The 18,563-nt window shown below is 45.0% G+C and overlaps 1 protein-coding gene across 7 annotated transcripts in view; it reads left to right on the top strand.

The window, feature by feature from the left end:
- Positions 1 to 18,563, top strand: part of AMPD2 (adenosine monophosphate deaminase 2) — a 285,686-nt gene that overhangs the window by 215,460 nt on the left and 51,663 nt on the right. For all 7 annotated transcript variants that reach the window (XM_069756340.1, XM_069756336.1, XM_069756335.1 and 4 more), the window contains 7 exons: positions 99 to 188; positions 6,225 to 6,354; positions 6,433 to 6,627; positions 8,313 to 8,444; positions 11,162 to 11,325; positions 12,189 to 12,315; positions 14,008 to 14,171. In XM_069756340.1, coding sequence (XP_069612441.1) covers positions 99 to 188; positions 6,225 to 6,354; positions 6,433 to 6,627; positions 8,313 to 8,444; positions 11,162 to 11,325; positions 12,189 to 12,315; positions 14,008 to 14,171 — 1,002 coding nt within the window. The remainder of the gene's footprint in view (positions 1 to 98; positions 189 to 6,224; positions 6,355 to 6,432; positions 6,628 to 8,312; positions 8,445 to 11,161; positions 11,326 to 12,188; positions 12,316 to 14,007; positions 14,172 to 18,563) is intronic.

Here is an 18,563-nt window from a genome sequence, read left to right as displayed (position 1 = left end):
GTTGATCTTTCTGACAGATTCCCTTTAAAGCCTATTTTGATCTGTCATACCGGCAGTGTGAATGCCACATTTATTGATGATGATGCTTTTTCTTTCAGAAATACAGAGTTGGACCTCCCATATCTGGATCTTTCAGAATTTGTGGCTGACATGAATATACTGATGGCCCTTATTATCAATGGCCCCATGTGAGTAGTGTAGTAAAAGGCAGGAGTTGGCGTATGGCTCAGTATTTATCCAATGTTCTTTTTGTATGGGGACTTGGTCCTACGCTATAAAGGAACACACAGTTAATAAGAAATGTGTTTTTATCCCACATGGTATTATGTTCTCAGAGGACAAATATAATCAAGGGCTGTATGTCACTTCTACGGCATAAAAAATAATACATTTTGTGGCACATCATTTTGTGCAAATACTTGTGACATTTTATCCTTCAGTGGCAACAAATGGGGCAGGAGCAGATTCCATAGAATTTGCCTAATCTGCCCACAGTGTAGACTTGTGTATAAAATGCCAGTGTAAGTAAATGTCTGTCTAGGTGTATTGCTGTGGCTGTTATTCTCCATGTTGTGTGCATTGTCTTTTCAGTCTTTGCCTTATGAATTTGGGTAATTGTGTAAAAGTAATTAAGAGGCCTATTCATCAAGACTGGCTTTGTGCACAATCACGCTATACCAGTCTTGCTGAAATAGAAGATGCCAAATTCATTAAAAAACGCATGCCACATAATGAATTTTGCGCCTTTTCTTAGTGACATGTACCTGTGTGCACTGGGCCAGAAATGCTACTATTTTTGATGAACCATAGCCCATGTCGCTTCTGTCCATTTTGGCAAAAAGAATGCAAAAAGTCTCCCAACATTTAGCACATTTTCCCGTTGCACAAAAATTTTGTGACATGATTTTTTTTCCAATTTTCTGCTGTACAAAATTTCAGGAATCAGCCCTAAAATCTTGATTATTCTTTTTTTCAAACTTAAAGATAATTTTTTGCTTTAATCTCGATTTACTTTTTTCTGTGGATGGCGCTTAGTGGGAGGGAGTGGTCAACGGATTGCTATCAAATTCTCTATCATTCATGCCAGAAAGTGAAGTTAATGATGTCAGAAATCTGCTTCACTTTATAGTTGATAACATACAAGTTTACTTTTCTTTTGAGGGCTGATACTGGGAAAGATGGGATGGAGGTGACAGGCAATTGATCAGAGACCATCTTTATCACAGTTTACTAGATGGTGGCCCGATTCTAACGCATCGGGTATTCTAGAATATGTATGTCCATGTAGTATATTGTCCAGCCACGTAGTATATTGCCCAGTCACGTAGTATATTGCCCAGCCACGTAGTATATTGCCCAGCCATGTAGTATATTGCCCAGTCACATAGTATATTGCCCAGCCAGGTAGTATATTGCCCAGCCAGGTAGTATATTGCACAGCCAGGTAGTATATTGCACAGCGATGGAGTATACAGCACAGAGCCACGTAGTATAGAGACTTAAAATAAAAAATAAACATATACTCACCTTCCGAAGGCCCGTTGAAGTCCTGCTATACTCACCATCCGCTGCCTCTCCCGCTTCTCCCGACACTCCGGTGACCACTCCATTGCAAGCGCCAGCTTCCGGTCCCAGGGCTGGTATGAGCACAGGACCTGTGATGACGTTGTAGTCACATGACCATGACGTCATGGCAGGTCCTTGTCACATACAGTCCTTGCCACCGGAACCTGCCGCTTGCATGGAGCGGTCACCGGAGTGTCGGGAGGAGCGGGAAAGGCCGCGGATGGTGAGTATAGCAGGTTTTTTGGTTTTTTAAATTATTTTTAACATGACATATTTTTACTATTGATGCTGCATAGGCAGCATCAATAGTAAATAGTTGGGGACACACAGGGTTAATAGCAGCGGTAACGGAGTGCGTTACACCGCGGCCTGTTACCGCTGCCATTAACCCTGTGTGAGCGGTGACTGGTGGGGATGATGGAGCGGGCGCCGGGCACTGACTGCAGGGGAGTAGGGGAGGGACTAATCGGACTGTGCCCATCGCTGATTGGTCGTGGCAGCCATGACAGGCAGCTGCCGAGACCAATCAGCGACGCGGGATTTCCGTTACGGAAGTTGATAACAGAAAGACGAAAGTACCCCTTAGACAATTATATACAGTGGGGCAAAAAAGTATTTAGTCAGTCAGCAATAGTGCAAGTTCCACCACTTAAAAAGATGAGAGGCGTCTGTAATTTACATCATAGGTAGACCTCAACTATGGGAGACAAACTGAGAAAAAAAAATCCAGAAAATCACATTGTCTGTTTTTTTAACATTTTATTTGCATATTATGGTGGAAAATAAGTATTTGGTCAGAAACAAAATTTTATCTCAATACTTTGTAATATATCCTTTGTTTGCAATGACAGAGGTCAAACGTTTTCTGTAAGTCTTCACAAGGTTGCCACACACTGTTGTTGGTATGTTGGCCCATTCCTCCATGCAGATCTCCTCTAGAGCAGTGATGTTTTTGGCTTTTCGCTTGGCAACACCGACTTTCAACTCCCTCCAAAGGTTTTCTATAGGGTTGAGATCTGGAGACTGGCTAGGCCACTCCAGGACCTTGAAATGCTTCTTACGAAGCCACTCCTTCGTTGCCCTGGCGGTGTGCTTTGGATCATTGTCATGTTGAAAGACCCAGCCACGTTTCATCTTCAATGCCCTTGCTGATGGAAGGAGGTTTGCACTCAAAATCTCACGATACATGGCCCCATTCATTCTTTCATGTACCCGGATCAGTCGTCCTGGCCCCTTTGCAGAGAAACAGCCCCAAAGCATGATGTTTCCACCACCATGCTTTACAGTAGGTATGGTGTTTGATGGATGCAACTCAGTATTCTTTTTCCTCCAAACACGACAAGTTGTGTTTCTACCAAACAGTTCCAGTTTGGTTTCATCAGACCATAGGACATTCTCCCAAAACTCCTCTGGATCATCTAAATGCTCTCTAGCAAACTTCAGACGGGCCCGGACATGTACTGGCTTAAGCAGTGGGACACGTCTGGCACTGCAGGATCTGAGTCCATGGTGGCGTAGTGTGTTACTTATGGTAGGCCTTGTTACATTGGTCCCAGCTCTCTGCAGTTCATTCACTAGGTCCCCCCGCGTGGTTCTGGGATTTTTGCTCACCGTTCTTGTGATCATTCTGACCCCACGGGGTGGGATTTTGCGTGGAGCTCCAGATCGAGGGAGATTATCAGTGTTCTTGTATGTCTTCCATTTTCTAATTATTGCTCCCACTGTTGATTTCTTCACTCCAAGCTGGTTGGCTATTGCAGATTCAGTCTTCCCAGCCTGGTGCAGGGCTACAATTTTGTTTCTGGTGTCCTTTGACAGCTCTTTGGTCTCCACCATAGTGGAGTTTGGAGTCAGACTGTTTGAGGGTGTGCACAGGTGTCTTTTTATACTGATAACAAGTTTAAACAGGTGCCATTACTACAGGTAATGAGTGGAGGAAAGAGGAGACTCTTAAAGAAGAAGTTACAGGTCTGTGAGACCCAGAAATCTTGATTGTTTGTTTCTGACCAAATACTTATTTTCCACCATAATATGCAAATAAAATGTTAAAAAAACAGACAATGTGATTTTCTGGATTTTTTTTTCTCAGTTTGTCTCCCATAGTTGAGGTCTACCTATGATGTAAATTACAGACGCCTCTCATCTTTTTAAGTGGTGGAACTTGCACTATTGCTGACTGACTAAATACTTTTTTGCCCCACTGTATATAGATGGAGAGCAGAGATGAGAAGCCACATAGGATCCAATGCAGAAGGGAGCACAGGTGAGGAGGCTAACTGTTACCTCCCCTTCTGCACAGCACCGACATCACAGAAAATATACAAGCTGGATGCAGAAAGGGAGGTAGGGGTTAACCCTTTTACATCCTGAAAGAAACAGATCACACAACATTGTATTATTATAATAGGGGGTACACAAATAGATGAACCAGACTTACTGATATCACACTGTAACATTGAGGAGCGCAGGAGACTGAGGCCAGAGAAGATTTTGTGTTGGAGGGTTTCATGTCATGCACAAGCATGGTGCCTAACTAGCCCAGTATTTGTCAGGAATACTTTCCCCGACCTCTGCATTCTTCTGTTTTATCTCCTTGATAAGGGAGGTTGCAGGGGGACTATGGCAACTACCTATTTGCTACTCTCCTTGCAATTAAGCAGCTGTCTGAGCGGTGGTCTGGATGTTAGAGGTTTCATGGAGGCCGTGTCTGTGCGTCCTGCACAGTGTAGCAGCTCCAGCACATCTCACCTGTGGAGGCCGTGTCTGTGCGTCCTGTACAGTGCAGCAGCTCCAGCACATCTCACCTGTGGAGGCCGTGTCTGTGCGTCCTGCACAGTGTAGCAGCTCCAGCACATCTCACCTGTGGAGGCAGTGTCTGTGCGTCCTGCACAGTGCAGCAGCTCCAGCACATCTCACCTGTGGAGGCAGTGTCTGTGCGTCCTGCACAGTGTAGCAGCTCCAGCACATCTCACCTGTGGAGGCAGTGTCTGTGCGTCCTGCACAGTGTAGCAGCTCCAGCACATCTCACCTGTGGAGGCAGTGTCTGTGCGTCCTGTACAGTGCAGCAGCTCCAGCACATCTCACCTGTGGAGGCCGTGTCTGTGCGTCCTGCACAGTGTAGCAGCTCCAGCACATCTCACCTGTGGAGGCAGTGTCTGTGCGTCCTGCACAGTGTAGCAGCTCCAGCACATCTCACCTGTGGAGGCAGTGTCTGTGCGTCCTGCACAGTGCAGCAGCTCCAGCACATCTCACCTGTGGAGGCAGTGTCTGTGCGTCCTGCACAGTGTAGCAGCTCCAGCACATCTCACCTGTGGAGGCAGTGTCTGTGCGTCCTGCACAGTGTAGCAGCTCCAGCACATCTCACCTGTGGAGGCAGTGTCTGTGCGTCCTGCACAGTGCAGCAGCTCCAGCACATCTCACCTGTGGAGGCAGTGTCTGTGCGTCCTGCACAGTGTAGCAGCTCCAGCACATCTCACCTGTGGAGGCAGTGTCTGTGCGTCGTGCACAGTGTAGCAGCTCCAGCACATCTCACCTGTGGAGGCAGTGTCTGTGCCTCCTGCACAGTGTAGCAGCTCCAGCACATCTCACCTGTGGAGGCAGTGTCTGTGCGTCCTGCACAGTGTAGCAGCTCCAGCACATCTCACCTGTGGAGGCAGTGTCTGTGCGTCCTGCACAGTGCAGCAGCTCCAGCACATCTCACCTGTGGAGGCAGTGTCTGTGCGTCCTGCACAGTGCAGCAGCTCCAGCACATCTCACCTGTGGAGGCAGTGTCTGTGCGTCCTGCACAGTGTAGCAGCTCCAGCACATCTCACCTGTGGAGGCAGTGTCTGTGCGTCCTGCACAGTGTAGCAGCTCCAGCACATCTCACCTGTGGAGGCAGTGTCTGTGCGTCCTGCACAGTGCAGCAGCTCCAGCACATCTCACCTGTGGAGGCAGTGTCTGTGCGTCCTGCACAGTGTAGCAGCTCCAGCACATCTCACCTGTGGAGGCAGTGTCTGTGCGTCCTGCACAGTGCAGCAGCTCCAGCACATCTCACCTGTGGAGGCAGTGTCTGTGCGTCCTGCACAGTGCAGCAGCTCCAGCACATCTCACCTGTGGAGGCAGTGTCTGTGCGTCCTGCACAGTGTAGCAGCTCCAGCACATCTCACCTGTGGAGGCAGTGTCTGTGCGTCCTGCACAGTACAGCAGCTCCAGCACATCTCACCTGTGGAGGCAGTGTCTGTGCGTCCTGCACAGTGCAGCAGCTCCAGCACATCTCACCTGTGGAGGCAGTGTCTGTGCGTCCTGCACAGTGCAGCAACTCCAGCACATCTCACCTGTGGAGGCAGTGTCTGTGCGTCCTGCACAGTGCAGCAGCTCCAGCACATCTCACCTGTGGAGGCCATGTCTGTGCGTCCTGCACAGTGCAGCAGCTCCAGCACATCTCACCTGCTGCTCATTCTCCTCTAGTGTGTGTGTCTGAGCTTCCCACTGTACTTACAGGTTCTTCTCTCCACTCTCCTGCTGCTGCTCTCCTCCTCCAATGATAGAAAACAGCACTGACAAGCTAACACTTTTTGGATTGTCGAAATCAAAAGTGTGATGACCCGAAGTTGTGAATGTATCGATCCTTATAAGCTTATCGTTTACAGAGTCCCATATTTTTCATTTCTCGGCAGTAAGTCATTCTGTTACCGGCGGCTGCAGTACCTCAGCTCACGATTCCAGATGCACGTTTTATTGAATGAGATGAAAGAGTTAGCAGCTCAAAAAAAGGTGCCACACAGAGACTTTTACAACATACGTAAGGTGTGTTCTTTTCCAATGTGATTTTTAGCCAATGAAGCTGACTGTGGATAACACTGACTTTAAACTTTACTTTTAAAGGTGGACACACATATCCATGCAGCTTCTTGTATGAATCAGAAGCATCTACTCCGATTTATCAAACGGGCCATGAAAAAGAATTGGGAAGAGATAGTTCATGAAGAGGGTGGGAAGGAACAGACTCTGCGTCAGGTCTTTGAGAACATGAACCTAACAGCATATGATCTGAGCGTGGACACTCTGGATGTGCATGCGGTGAGAATCACATTTACACATGAAAAGTCCTGGGGGAAATAAGACGCTTTTATCCATGGTTTACTTAGCTTGCTCTGGTCACATGAAAATCCCAAGTACTTGATAGTGACCGTGATTTTAAGGTGTACAGTTCTCGAAAACATTCCTAGGACTGAATCCATAGCAAACAAGAACTGGTCAACTGCATGAAACTTTTTAAGATGCAAACGTTTTTTTTTATTGACGTTAATAGGGAAAATATCATTAGTACGCCACACCTTTAATATGCTGTCATTTTTCAAATGTAACTATGCTTTCAATAAGCTTGTAAAGATTAATAGTACGGGCGAATATAGGAAACTTTGTAATGTATCTTATCAGACAAATCTGCTTTTTCCCCACTTATCAGACACCTCTTCTGCCACTCCATCTGCCTCCTGAACTTACCGTCCACTGCGGAAAAGTCCAGAGGAGTCTCAGGAGATGGACTGCAGGTGTCCTTGGCTTTGACACAGTCCATTAACCACTGGAGAGGCGAGGAGCCAGACAAAAAAGCATCTTGCTGAGCTTTGTAACAAGTGTTTTACCTCACATCAGAGACTGGTTTGGATAAAAACAGCTGAGCTCTGCTGCATAATGTCCTTCATATTGCTGCAGCTTGTCTCTTGTTGTGAATGAAAAGCAGGAACCCCCATCTTTGGGCTGTGCTGTCCTATGGGAGAAACCCCTGCAGCTCAACTACTCCCCACAGCTACTAGTGGGTTGCTAGTAACAGCATGCAAAGGGGAAAACCAGTGAGAATACAGGATACATGTGATGTATTGGCCAGATATAGTGTTATCCATTATGCACATACACATGATCATATCACAGATACACAAAGCCCATACTGAGAGGACTCCAAATGTCATAGACAAAGGGGAAGTAACGAACCAAAATGATAAAAAGAATGAATAACCTGGCTTTTTTTTATTTAAAATTTTTAATTTTATATTAATAAAGTATTTTTAAGGGGATTACATGCTACACAAGTTCACCCAACCACTAACCATGAGTGGAGAAAGTTTTGGTTTTGTCATGCCTATTCTCTTAAAAAGGGCCAAGAAAACAAAATTTCTGCTGGGGTATGTAAACTTTTGAGCACAACTGTACATAAACATGTGTGGTCAGCAGGTGGCAGTGCAGTCCTCATGGTCTTATGTCTATAAAACACAAATATAGTGATATATATGAAATAAAGGGGTTGACTCTTGGATATTGTAGATGCTATGTCCACTGGATAAGTCATCAATATCAGATCAATGAGGGTCCAACACGCGGCACTCCCACTGATCAGCACAATCGTCCACGGATTGTGCAGTATACAAAGCCAAAATAGCATGGCTCTGTGTAGTGGCTGGTCTCTAGTGAATGGGTTCTGTGCTGCTTCAGCCCTTGTTACTTGTGGCCGCTTCTGGCTCTGCAGATAACTGATGAATGGAGGTGCCTGGTTTACAGCTTACACCGACCGATATTGATGACCAATCCTGATGATAGGTTATCAATATCTAAGTAGTAGACAACCCGTTTAATGTATACATATCAAAAGTGATGACCTAAGTGTGATTCATCAATAGTAATGGACAACCCCTTTAAATTGTTGTAAGATATTGGATGTGACTGAAAATTGCGATTTACTCTACTGAAGTCTCTTCTCATTTCCACAGGACAGAAATACTTTCCATCGCTTTGATAAATTCAATGCCAAATACAATCCAATTGGTGAATCTGTTCTAAGGGAGATCTTCATCAAGACCGATAACAAGGTGTCAGGAAAATACTTTGCCCACATCATCAAGGTATTGTACTGTGAAGCCTGGGCCTCGTCCCCATAGAGTGTATTAGATGTCATTTGCAATGGTTGACTTCATTCTTAGCTGACAAAAAGGTTTGGTTTTTGGAAGCCCCTATTACTCTAGCCAAGGTTTAGGACTCTTTTTAGCTTATAAATCTCCTGGGCTACATGACCTTCAGTGCTGGAGTGGTGCCACTAATGTAATTTCCCGGACCCTAGTAATATACTCACCAGCCACTGTCTTCTGCGTTTTTTACGGTGCTGCTCCCGTCCCGATCTACCATATTGTGACCACAGCTTCAGACTGTCCGTAAGTCCGAGGTAACAGCCACAAGCTCTCAGTGTAATTCTATGAGAGGCTTGTTCTGGCCCTCATAGATTTTCATTGAGTAGTGACTTCCAGATCACCCAGCAAACACTGGAGGATCTTGCAGGTCACAAACTACAGAAGATGACCGTAGTGACACTGATAACAGATGAAAATGGCATCTAGTGAGTATATTACTAGTGGCAGGTAGCTTACATTAGTGACACCACTCCAGTGGTTAAATAAAAGAAAAGACGCTGGAGTGGTGCTCATTAGAAACATTTCTAGATCTCTTCGCACGACCGTATCAGTAGTAGTAGAGACAGAGCTGTGAGAAGAGAGATGCAATTGCAGAAATGATGTTTGAATGACACTCCATTCTGCTGTATTCTCCTCCTCACCCGCACTGACTGCCATAAGTGGAGATCTGGAAGTGTTTGGAATCTCACTCAGTTCTGTTCTATAGTACACAGTAGCTTCAGATGTAAGAGCTTGGAGGAGCAAGATGATCTATCATTACATGTCTCACAGGAAACAGCATGTTCTTCTGACTTTCTGGGAGGCATGTTCTTTTTTCCTCTGTGTGATGCTTTCCACTTGTGGTCATCGTCATGCAGGGAACAAAGTATACACTTCCAGAGAAGAGTCTCTGGTAATGTCCTGTTGGCCTTATGAATTGTAACCTAAAGTTCACAAGCTAATATCTTTGGAATGGAGGTCAAAAGCTAAAAATAATTTTTTAATCATCTCTGCAACCACTATTCCATGATTTGGCCTTTTTAACATGCTAAAACTGGTGAAAGCGCCTCTTTAAAAAGAGACACAAGTGAATATTGGCCACCACATCCTCTGATTGATCCACAGATTGGAGCCAGTCAGCAGGGACTAACCATGTTGCTAGAAGCAATACTAAAAATGTGCTGTCCAGCACCAGAAGAATCATCACGCCAACTCTTTCCCGTCTGCTCCTAGGAACAAAAGTAGCCTTGCTTTGCGAAACCATATGCCAAAAATGTGCCAGAATATGGACACAAATTTTAGGCACATAGTAAGCCAACTAATAAGTGGTGTAAAATCTAGGCTGTAGTCTAATGCTGCACCAAATCTATCATTCAGCATGAACTACTATGATAAATCAAATCTAGCACATTATAAGACTTTTCTAGTCTAAACATTTAGGCTATGTGCACACGTTCAGGAATTCATGCAGAAAATTCCTGTGAAAATCTGGACATTTCTGCCAGATTTCCGCATGAAATCCGCATGCGTTTTTTTGCTCAGTTTTGACGCGGTTTTTGTGCGTTTTTTTGTGCGTTTTTTTCCGGACATTTCCCAATGCATTAGACGGTGGGAAAACCGCGAAAAAAACGCAAAATTAATGAGCAGGTTCATTATTTTTCCGCAATGCGTTTTTCATGCGGAAAAATGCACATCATGTGCACAGAAGTTGCGGATTTCATTAAAAATGATAGGATGCTTAATGTATGCAGATTTGCGGTTTTATAGCGTTTTTATAGCGCAAAAACGCTAAAAAACGCAAATAATCTGCAACGTGTGCACATAGCCTTACACTGTCTAAAAATGAGTTTAATAAATTCACGCATTATTATGTGCTGCTGCTTTATAACATTGAGAATGTGATATTACATGTGTACACAGTGTGAATGTGATCCTGTGTTATGACTCCGGGTAGCGCTTTACGTAGACATCAGTTCTCTAGAAGGATTTATGCAAAAATCCTCTTCAGAGAGGAAGACGACTTAAATTCTAGTTCCACATATTGGATTTAGCAATCCTAAAAGTCAGTATCAACCCTTTAGTGACAATTGACACGTGTTTTGGGATAATAAGCCAAACTAGAAACTCCATTTCTAGACTTGTGTTTCGGGATGTTTGCCCCTCATTAGTGCAAAGCAGGTGGTCTGATATTACTGAGTGAGAGGCCTCTGACAGGGGGTCTAAGTGGTAACGTTTCTCCTTGTTAAGCGTGCCAAGTGGGCATAAGTAGACTTATAGGCCTTGCAATGCTCCTTTCAGAATTATAATTTGCCAATGGCCACTTCAGAAAGGAAGAAACAATGGAACTCTAGTGCGATCTATTGGGTGTAACAACCTTAAAACCAACATCGACCCTTTAACAAACCTTACCACATGACTCAGGATAAGAAACCAAACCAGACACTCCATTTGCGGACAGTGTAATTCAGGAGGTCTGATTTGGCTGGGTGAGAGGTCTCTGATGGAGTTGACTTTTATAAAAACGTTCAAAGCATGAAGTGGGAAATGAGACGGCTCCGCTTCTGTCTTTCTCAACAAGGTGCCGTGAAATGGGGCATTATACTAAAGTGTTACATGCTCATTTAGTTCCACATATAGTTCTATGATTGTGAACATGTCCGTTTACTCCATTGCAGGAAGTGATGTCAGATTTGGAGGAGAGTAAATATCAGAATGCCGAGCTACGTCTGTCAATATATGGCCGATCTCGTAAGGAATGGGACAGTTTGGCGCATTGGGCTGTCAGTCATAAAGTGCATTCCAACAATGTCCGCTGGCTGATCCAGATCCCACGACTCTAGTGAATATTTTTTCTTTATTACATAATGACTTGTCTGTTTGTTTATTTGGAACCTCTCGAACATCTGTGTCAATGCCAGAATAGTTCTACACCCTTAGAAGACAGACTGCTTTCATCTGTGTAATGAATGGTCCTTCATCGATTTCTGTCTGTCCATTTGTTACCATTTGCTTGTCCTCCATTTTTCAGGTTTGCTGAGAACATAGAAATCTTCTAGTAATCAGTCTGGAAGATGAACACTTGTATAGCATCTTTGTGCTGTCCATGGTTCCTGCAAACCCAAGTATTTGAATTGGAAAGTTTAGCCTCAAATCAGACCTGAGTAGGACATATATCTATGATTTATTCATATTTACTATCAGTTTGCACTGAAAATTGGATGTGTGAATAGCTCCAGAACCTATCATCTGGAATAAAACGGACAGCACATGGATGACAAGCACTGATGTCTGAGTAAGGCCTTGCGTAGGAAATACCCCAGGTAGCACTTTGGCTTAATGAGAAATGCTCATTAGAGTAAGATGCATGAAATTTATTATGATTAGTACCATACACCTTTGGACAGCGCCAAGACTGGCACACAAGTGAAAAAGTTGTACAACTTTTGTGTGAAAATGTTACTTGAGCAAAAATTAGCACATTTTTTTTTACAATAGAAAACTGACATAAAGGGAATGATAAATTCCCCCCATGATGACTTTGAAATTGGCTCTTGTTTGGTGCCCACACGGTCTGTAGTCGGAAGGTTCAGATTCCACAATGAGTATATTTCATGATTTACTGTATATTACACTTTGTCCTGTACCTCGTTCCTTTTCCTCACCTCTATCCTGACTGTTCCCCTAATTCTTTCTACTTTTCAGTGATGTGTTCCGTAGTAAGAAGCAGGTGAATAATTTTCAAGAAATCCTGGAGAACATTTTCTTGCCTCTGTTTGAGGTCACTGTGAACCCGGCCAGTCACCCAGAGCTGCACCTGTTCATGGAGCATGTAAGTAGCCTTATAGTCACACTGCTCCGCATTGGGAGAGAGTTCAATAGCTCTCCTGTAAAAGGTGATGTCAGATTCTGTGGCCCTAGTGTCCTACTTGACTCAAACCCAGGTTTCAGAAATGAAGCCGCGCCTTGAGGGTGACCATTTAATTGGAATATTTTCCAGGCTTCATTTTTACTGTAGGTTTACAGGAGCCTTCAGGTACCAAGGCACCCCAAAAGGACCTTTTTTGGAAACGGCATCCTTAAGGAATTATCTAGAGGTTCGTGGAGCATTTTGACTTCCACATATGTGTAATAGAATGTATTAAAATTGGGCCATGAAAATTAATAATTAACTCTAAGTTCACATTTGCGTTGTGCGCCGCAGCGTCGTCGCCGCAACGCACAACGCAAACAAAAACGCAGCAAAACGCATGCACATGCGGCCCATGCGGCGCCAATGTTAAAAGATAGGGCCGCACGACGCATGCGTTTTTGAAAAGGTCGGCGCCGCACAAAAAATCCAACATGTTGCGTTTGCCGCGCCCAGACAGGTGCGCCCTAACGCCGCATGCGGCGTAAAACGCAACACAACGCATGCACATGCGGCCCCATGCGGCGCCAATGTTAAAGATAGGGCCGCACGACGCATGCGTTTTGTTGCGGCGGCGACGCTGCGGCGCAAACCGCAAATGTGAACGTACCCTTAACTGCATTTTTCAGGGTTTAGTATTTTAGCCCATAAGGATTGCCTAGTGTAAAATGGAAGATGATGAGCGTTACTCACCCACTGCTGCTTTGTCTCCAGCAGTCTGCAGCAGTGACGCCACATGTACAGCATATAACCGATGCAGCCAATCACTGGGCTCAATGGTCTCATCATGTCATGTGCATCAGCCTCACAACTGAGCCCAGTGATTGGCTGGAATTATCATGTGCTGTAGGCAAAGACAGGAGGCAGTAAGGGAGGAACAGCTGGTTGTGACTACAGCTCCGAGTCTTCATTTTACACCGGCACGCTGATGCGGTAAGCAAAAGTTAATTTTTGAAACCCCTTTAGCGTGTTTTACAAGTAGTACATCATTTTAGCAGAAATACTCTCATTTTCATAAAAAGTACAGGAGAAAAAGAACCCCACAATTTGTTACACAATATTCCGCATTTTTATCATGAACGCCTGTTAAAAGCGGCAGTTTCATAGAAATATATGAAGCTATCATGGTCAGGAGATGTGCTGTCAGCCTGTGCTTTGTGATCCAACATCGGACCGAAGACTATTGAGGAACAGATTTTTACAGTGACTACCAAAAGTCTTTATTTACTTAATGGGTGCAGAAATGGAGCAGAAAATTTGCAACATCAAAAACTGTATCGCAACTGCTACACCCGTAAACTAAGTGATACTTCACTGGAATTAGGGTCTCTGCCCCTAGATTATGTTTCTTTTAGGCTAAGTAGCAAAAACCTTTAACCTTTAAATTTCCTTTTAAACATGACAAAAAAAAGCAGAGTCAAAAATGCAATAAAAACGCATGTGAAAAACACACAAAAACTGCAATAAAAAATGCAAATAATCTAGTTTACTTAATAGGTGAAGAAAATCTGCAACAGCAAAAGCTCATCGTGTGAACATAGCCTAAAGTATAAGAGGGGGTAGAAACATTTTTCATTGTATTTAAATGTTGTATTTCCTTCATATGCTTTTTAGGTGGATGGATTTGACAGCGTAGATGATGAGTCTAAGCCAGAACATCATATTTTTAATATGGAGAGTCCACTGCCAGAGAGCTGGAGGGAGGATGAGAATCCCCCATATTCCTACTATTTATACTACATGTTTGCCAATATGACCGTCCTCAATCACCTGCGCAGGTATATTAAAGTATTATAGTTATTACATTGCTGTTAATTGAATGGAAAATATAATGTTACTGGAAAATCTAATCAATGTGATTTATGTAGTGAGTTTTTTCTGAATTGATGACATGCTTTTTCCTTTTGGCAATTACTGAATGATAACCTTTTATTTATTTTAGCAACAATTTTTAATTATGGACCCCAATAGATAATAAGGTACGGTAATGTCAATTTGCCATATTTGTTATTAATACCTTTTTTCCACTCTTCAATAACATATCCTCCTATTACTATGCTACATATGCTCCCTACCAGGTATTTGATACTATCCTGGGCATAGTGCCAGTGTTAAAGATGCACTCCAACAATTTTATTTGCCTACTTAGTTCAGCATAGGCTATTATTAAAGAATAATGAAGAGCAGACAACTAAAGCCCCCTGAGCCAAAACAAATTGTGGACCCCCTTCTACCTCCTTCTCCACTCATTAATCGCTCTTGACACTGCTTTCACGCAGCGTTCATTACTGAATGTTGTGGCATGTGCATTGAAGGATTACGTTGTCACATGTGCCAGCGTCAGGATGTACTTTCTCTATCGCCTCATTGGGGGACACAGAAACCATGGGTGTATGCTGCTGCCACTAGGAGGCTGACACTATGCAAATAAAAAAGTTAGCTCCTCTGCAGTGTACACCCCACCGACAGGAAGTAGGATATCCAGTTTAGCTTAGTGTCAGTAGGAGGTGGACACAGGTCTTTCATTAGACCCTAATCTACCTCAATGTTCGTCGTTTTCTTTCAGGTTTTCCGGAGGGATACAGGGTGAACAGTCACACCTGTGATCCCACATTATGGACTATGAGTACGGCGTGTACTGCCACCCCGTATCCTCATAGATCCGACAGCAGGACCATGATCCTAGCACACAAGCGTGCTTAGAAGTTCGGTCCTAGCTCTGTCCCCCCGCCCTATCATACGTCTGTGCTGTCTCTGGATCCTCCGATCCGGCTTTCCGTCCGATTCTAATAGCTTCTCAAGTGGTGGCTGTCATCCCCTCTCATTCCCCAGGTCCGGTCCTCTCATGGCAGGTGGTGACGACGGTCACCAGCCTTCCCGGCTGGGGCATGCTTTCTCGCCATCCGTCAGTGAAGGGGGCGTTGGTCGGAGCAAGAGTCCTCTCTGCCGATCGACACCCTTGAGATAGGGGCCATTCTTCTGTCCCTGAGTCACTGGGAAAGGCTTCTCAGAGGTCTGCCAGTCAGAATCCAGACGTCCAATGCCTCGGCTGTGGCATATGTCAATCACCAGGGAGGGAATCAGAGTCTCTTGGCAAGGGCGGAGGTATCCAAGATCCTCCTCTGGGCAGAGGCAACGGTTTGGGCACTATCCGCAGTGCATATCCCTGGCGTGGACAACTTGGCCGCAGCGTTTTTCTCTGCTGCGAGGGCCTTGCGGCAGGAGAATGGTCCCTGCTTCAGGAGGTCTTCCTTCAAATTTGCCTTTGGGGATCTCTTGACGCGGGTCTCCTGGCCTCCCGACTGCTTAGGAAGGTTCCACCATTTGTTTCCAGGTCCTCTTGTGGATACCGATGCTTTGGCCATTCCTGGGACGCAATTTGTACTTCCATATCTGTTCCTCCCTTCCTTTTCTTCCCAGGCTGTTGAAGATCAATGCGGAGGGGGTGCCGGTCATTCTGACCGCACCAGATTGGCCCAGAAGGTTCTGGTTTGCTGAGATCGCCAATCTCCTCGCGGACTCACACTGGAGGCCCCCAGACAGGCCAGATCTTCTGTATCAAGTACCGATCTGCCACAGAGTTCTTGGTGGCTCAATTTAAAAGCTTTACCGTTGAAACCTTCTATTTTGGCCGTTTTCTCAAGGCAGGACTTGATGCTGGCCTTGCCCTTAGTTCTCTAAAGGGTCAGCTAGCAACCCTTTCTATTCTTTTTCTGAAGTCCCTTTCAGATGTCCTTAGCTACTGGCTATCACGGTAGAAAGATTTATGTCCGTCCCGTTCTCAGATCAGAACTTTTCTTCAAGGAGTGGCGCATGCTGCTCTCCCGTACCAGACTCCCGTGGATCCCTGGGACCTCAATCTTGTTCTGGAGGCTCAGTGGGGTTCCCCCTTGAACCTCCCCATGAGGCCTCACTGTCTGTTCTGTCCTGCAAGGTGGCGTTTCTGGTGGCCATCTCCATTAGGCGCGCCATGGAGTTGTTGGCTCTCTCCTGTCACCCCATTTCTTGGTTCTTCACCAGGATAGGGTAGTTTTACGGCCTTCGTCACCTTTTCTTCCCAGGGTGGTGTCCTCCTTTTACTTGAATATGATCGTCCTTCCCACCTTTTGTCCTGCTCCGACCTATTCTCTGGGGCGTTCGCTGAACAGGCTAGACCTGGTCAGCTCGGGGAGGATCTATTTGTCTAGGACTGCCTTCTTTAGGAAGACGGACCGTCTTTTTGTCATTCCAGATGGTACGCCAAGAGGCCTTCCGGCCTCCAAGGTTACAATTGTTCTCTGGATCAGACCTGCCATTCTGGAGGCTTACCGGGTCAAGAACAGAATGACTCGCTCTGCCCCGGGCAGTGGGCGCCTCCTGGGCGGTACACTATGGGGCATCCGCCCTACAACTTTGCTAGGTGGCAACCTGGTGTTCCGTTCACTCATTTGCCAAATGTTATAAGCTTTATACCTACGCTTCGGCAGTTGCCAGCCTAGGCGGAAGGATCTTGCAGGCGGCAGTGGCGAGTCTTCCGACCTGAATGGAGTTTTTCTGCTGTTCCCACCCCAGGTACTGCTTTGGAACGTCTCATGGTTCCTGTGTCCCCCAATGAGGCGATAGAGAAAACAGGATTTTTGGTTGCTTCCCGTAAAATCTGTTTCTCGGAGCCTTCATTGGGGGACACTGCACCCTCCCAAGTTGAACAGCTCTATTTTGTTGTGTTATATTGTTAGTTTGAGTTTCTATCTTTACATGTTGCTTCTCCTACTGCTTTCCCACTAACTGAATATCCTACTTCCTGTCGGCGGGGTGTACACTGCAGAGGAGGAGCAAACTTTTTTATTTGCATAGTGTCAGCCTCCTAGTGGCAGCAGCATACACCTATGGTTCCTGTGTTCCCCAATGAAGGCTCCGAGAAACAGATTTTACGGTAAGCAACCAAAAATCCTGTTGTGTGGTCGGAGTCTTTGCACTTCAGTTCCACGAATGACCACTGGCGCATAGCAAATGTGGTGCCAATATTCAAAAAGGGCTCTAAAAGTGAACCTGGAAATTATAGGCCAGTAAGTCTAACCTCTATTGTTGGTAAAATATTTGAAGGGTTTCTGAGGGATGTTATTCTGGATTATCTCAATGAGAATAACTGTTTAACTCCATATCAGCATGGGTTTATGAGAAATCGCTCCTGTCAAACCAATCTAATCAGTTTTTATGAAGAGGTAAGCTATAGGCTGGACCACGGTGAGTCATTGGACGTGGTATATCTCGATTTTTCCAAAGCGTTTGATACCGTGCCGCACAAGAGGTTGGTACACAAAATGAGAATGCTTGGTCTGGGGGAAAATGTGTGTAAATGGGTTAGTAACTGGCTTAGTGATAGAAAGCGGAGGGTGGTTATAAATGGTGTAGTCTCTAACTGGGTCGCTGTGACCAGTGGGGTACCGCAGGAGTCGGTATTGGGACCTGTTCTCTTTAACATATTCATTAATGATCTGGTAGAAGGTTTACACAGTAAAATATCGATATTTGCAGATGATACAAAACTATGTAAAGCAGTTAATACAAGAGAAGATAGTATTCTGCTACAGATGGATCTGGATAAGTTGGAAACTTGGGCTGAAAGGTGGCAGATGAGGTTTAACAATGATAAATGTAAGGTTATACACATGGGAAGAAGGAATCAATATCACCATTACACACTGAACGGGAAACCACTGGGTAAATCTGACAGGGAGAAGAACTTGGGGGATCCTAGTTAATGATAAACTTACCTGGAGCAGCCAGTGCCAGGCAGCAGCTGCCAAGGCAAACAGGATCATGGGGTGCATTAAGAGAGGTCTGGATACACATGATGAGAGCATTATACTGCCTCTGTACAAATCCCTAGTTAGACCGCACATGGAGTACTGTGTCCAGTTTTGGGCACCGGTGCTCAGGAAGGATATAATGGAACTAGAGAGAGTACAAAGGAGGGCAACAAAATTAATAAAGGGGATGGGAGAACTACAATACCCAGATAGATTAGCGAAATTAGGATTATTTAGTCTAGAAAAAAAGACGACTGAGGGGCGATCTAATAACCATGTATAAGTATATAAGGGGACAATACAAATATCTCGCTGAGGATCTGTTTATACCAAGGAAGGTGACGGGCACAAGGGGGCATTCTTTGCGTCTGGAGGATAGAA

This window comes from Ranitomeya imitator, chromosome 3 (genome assembly GCF_032444005.1).
Source record: "Ranitomeya imitator isolate aRanImi1 chromosome 3, aRanImi1.pri, whole genome shotgun sequence".
NCBI lineage: Eukaryota > Metazoa > Chordata > Amphibia > Anura > Dendrobatidae > Ranitomeya > Ranitomeya imitator.
This window is presented reverse-complemented; position numbering and strand designations above follow the sequence as displayed.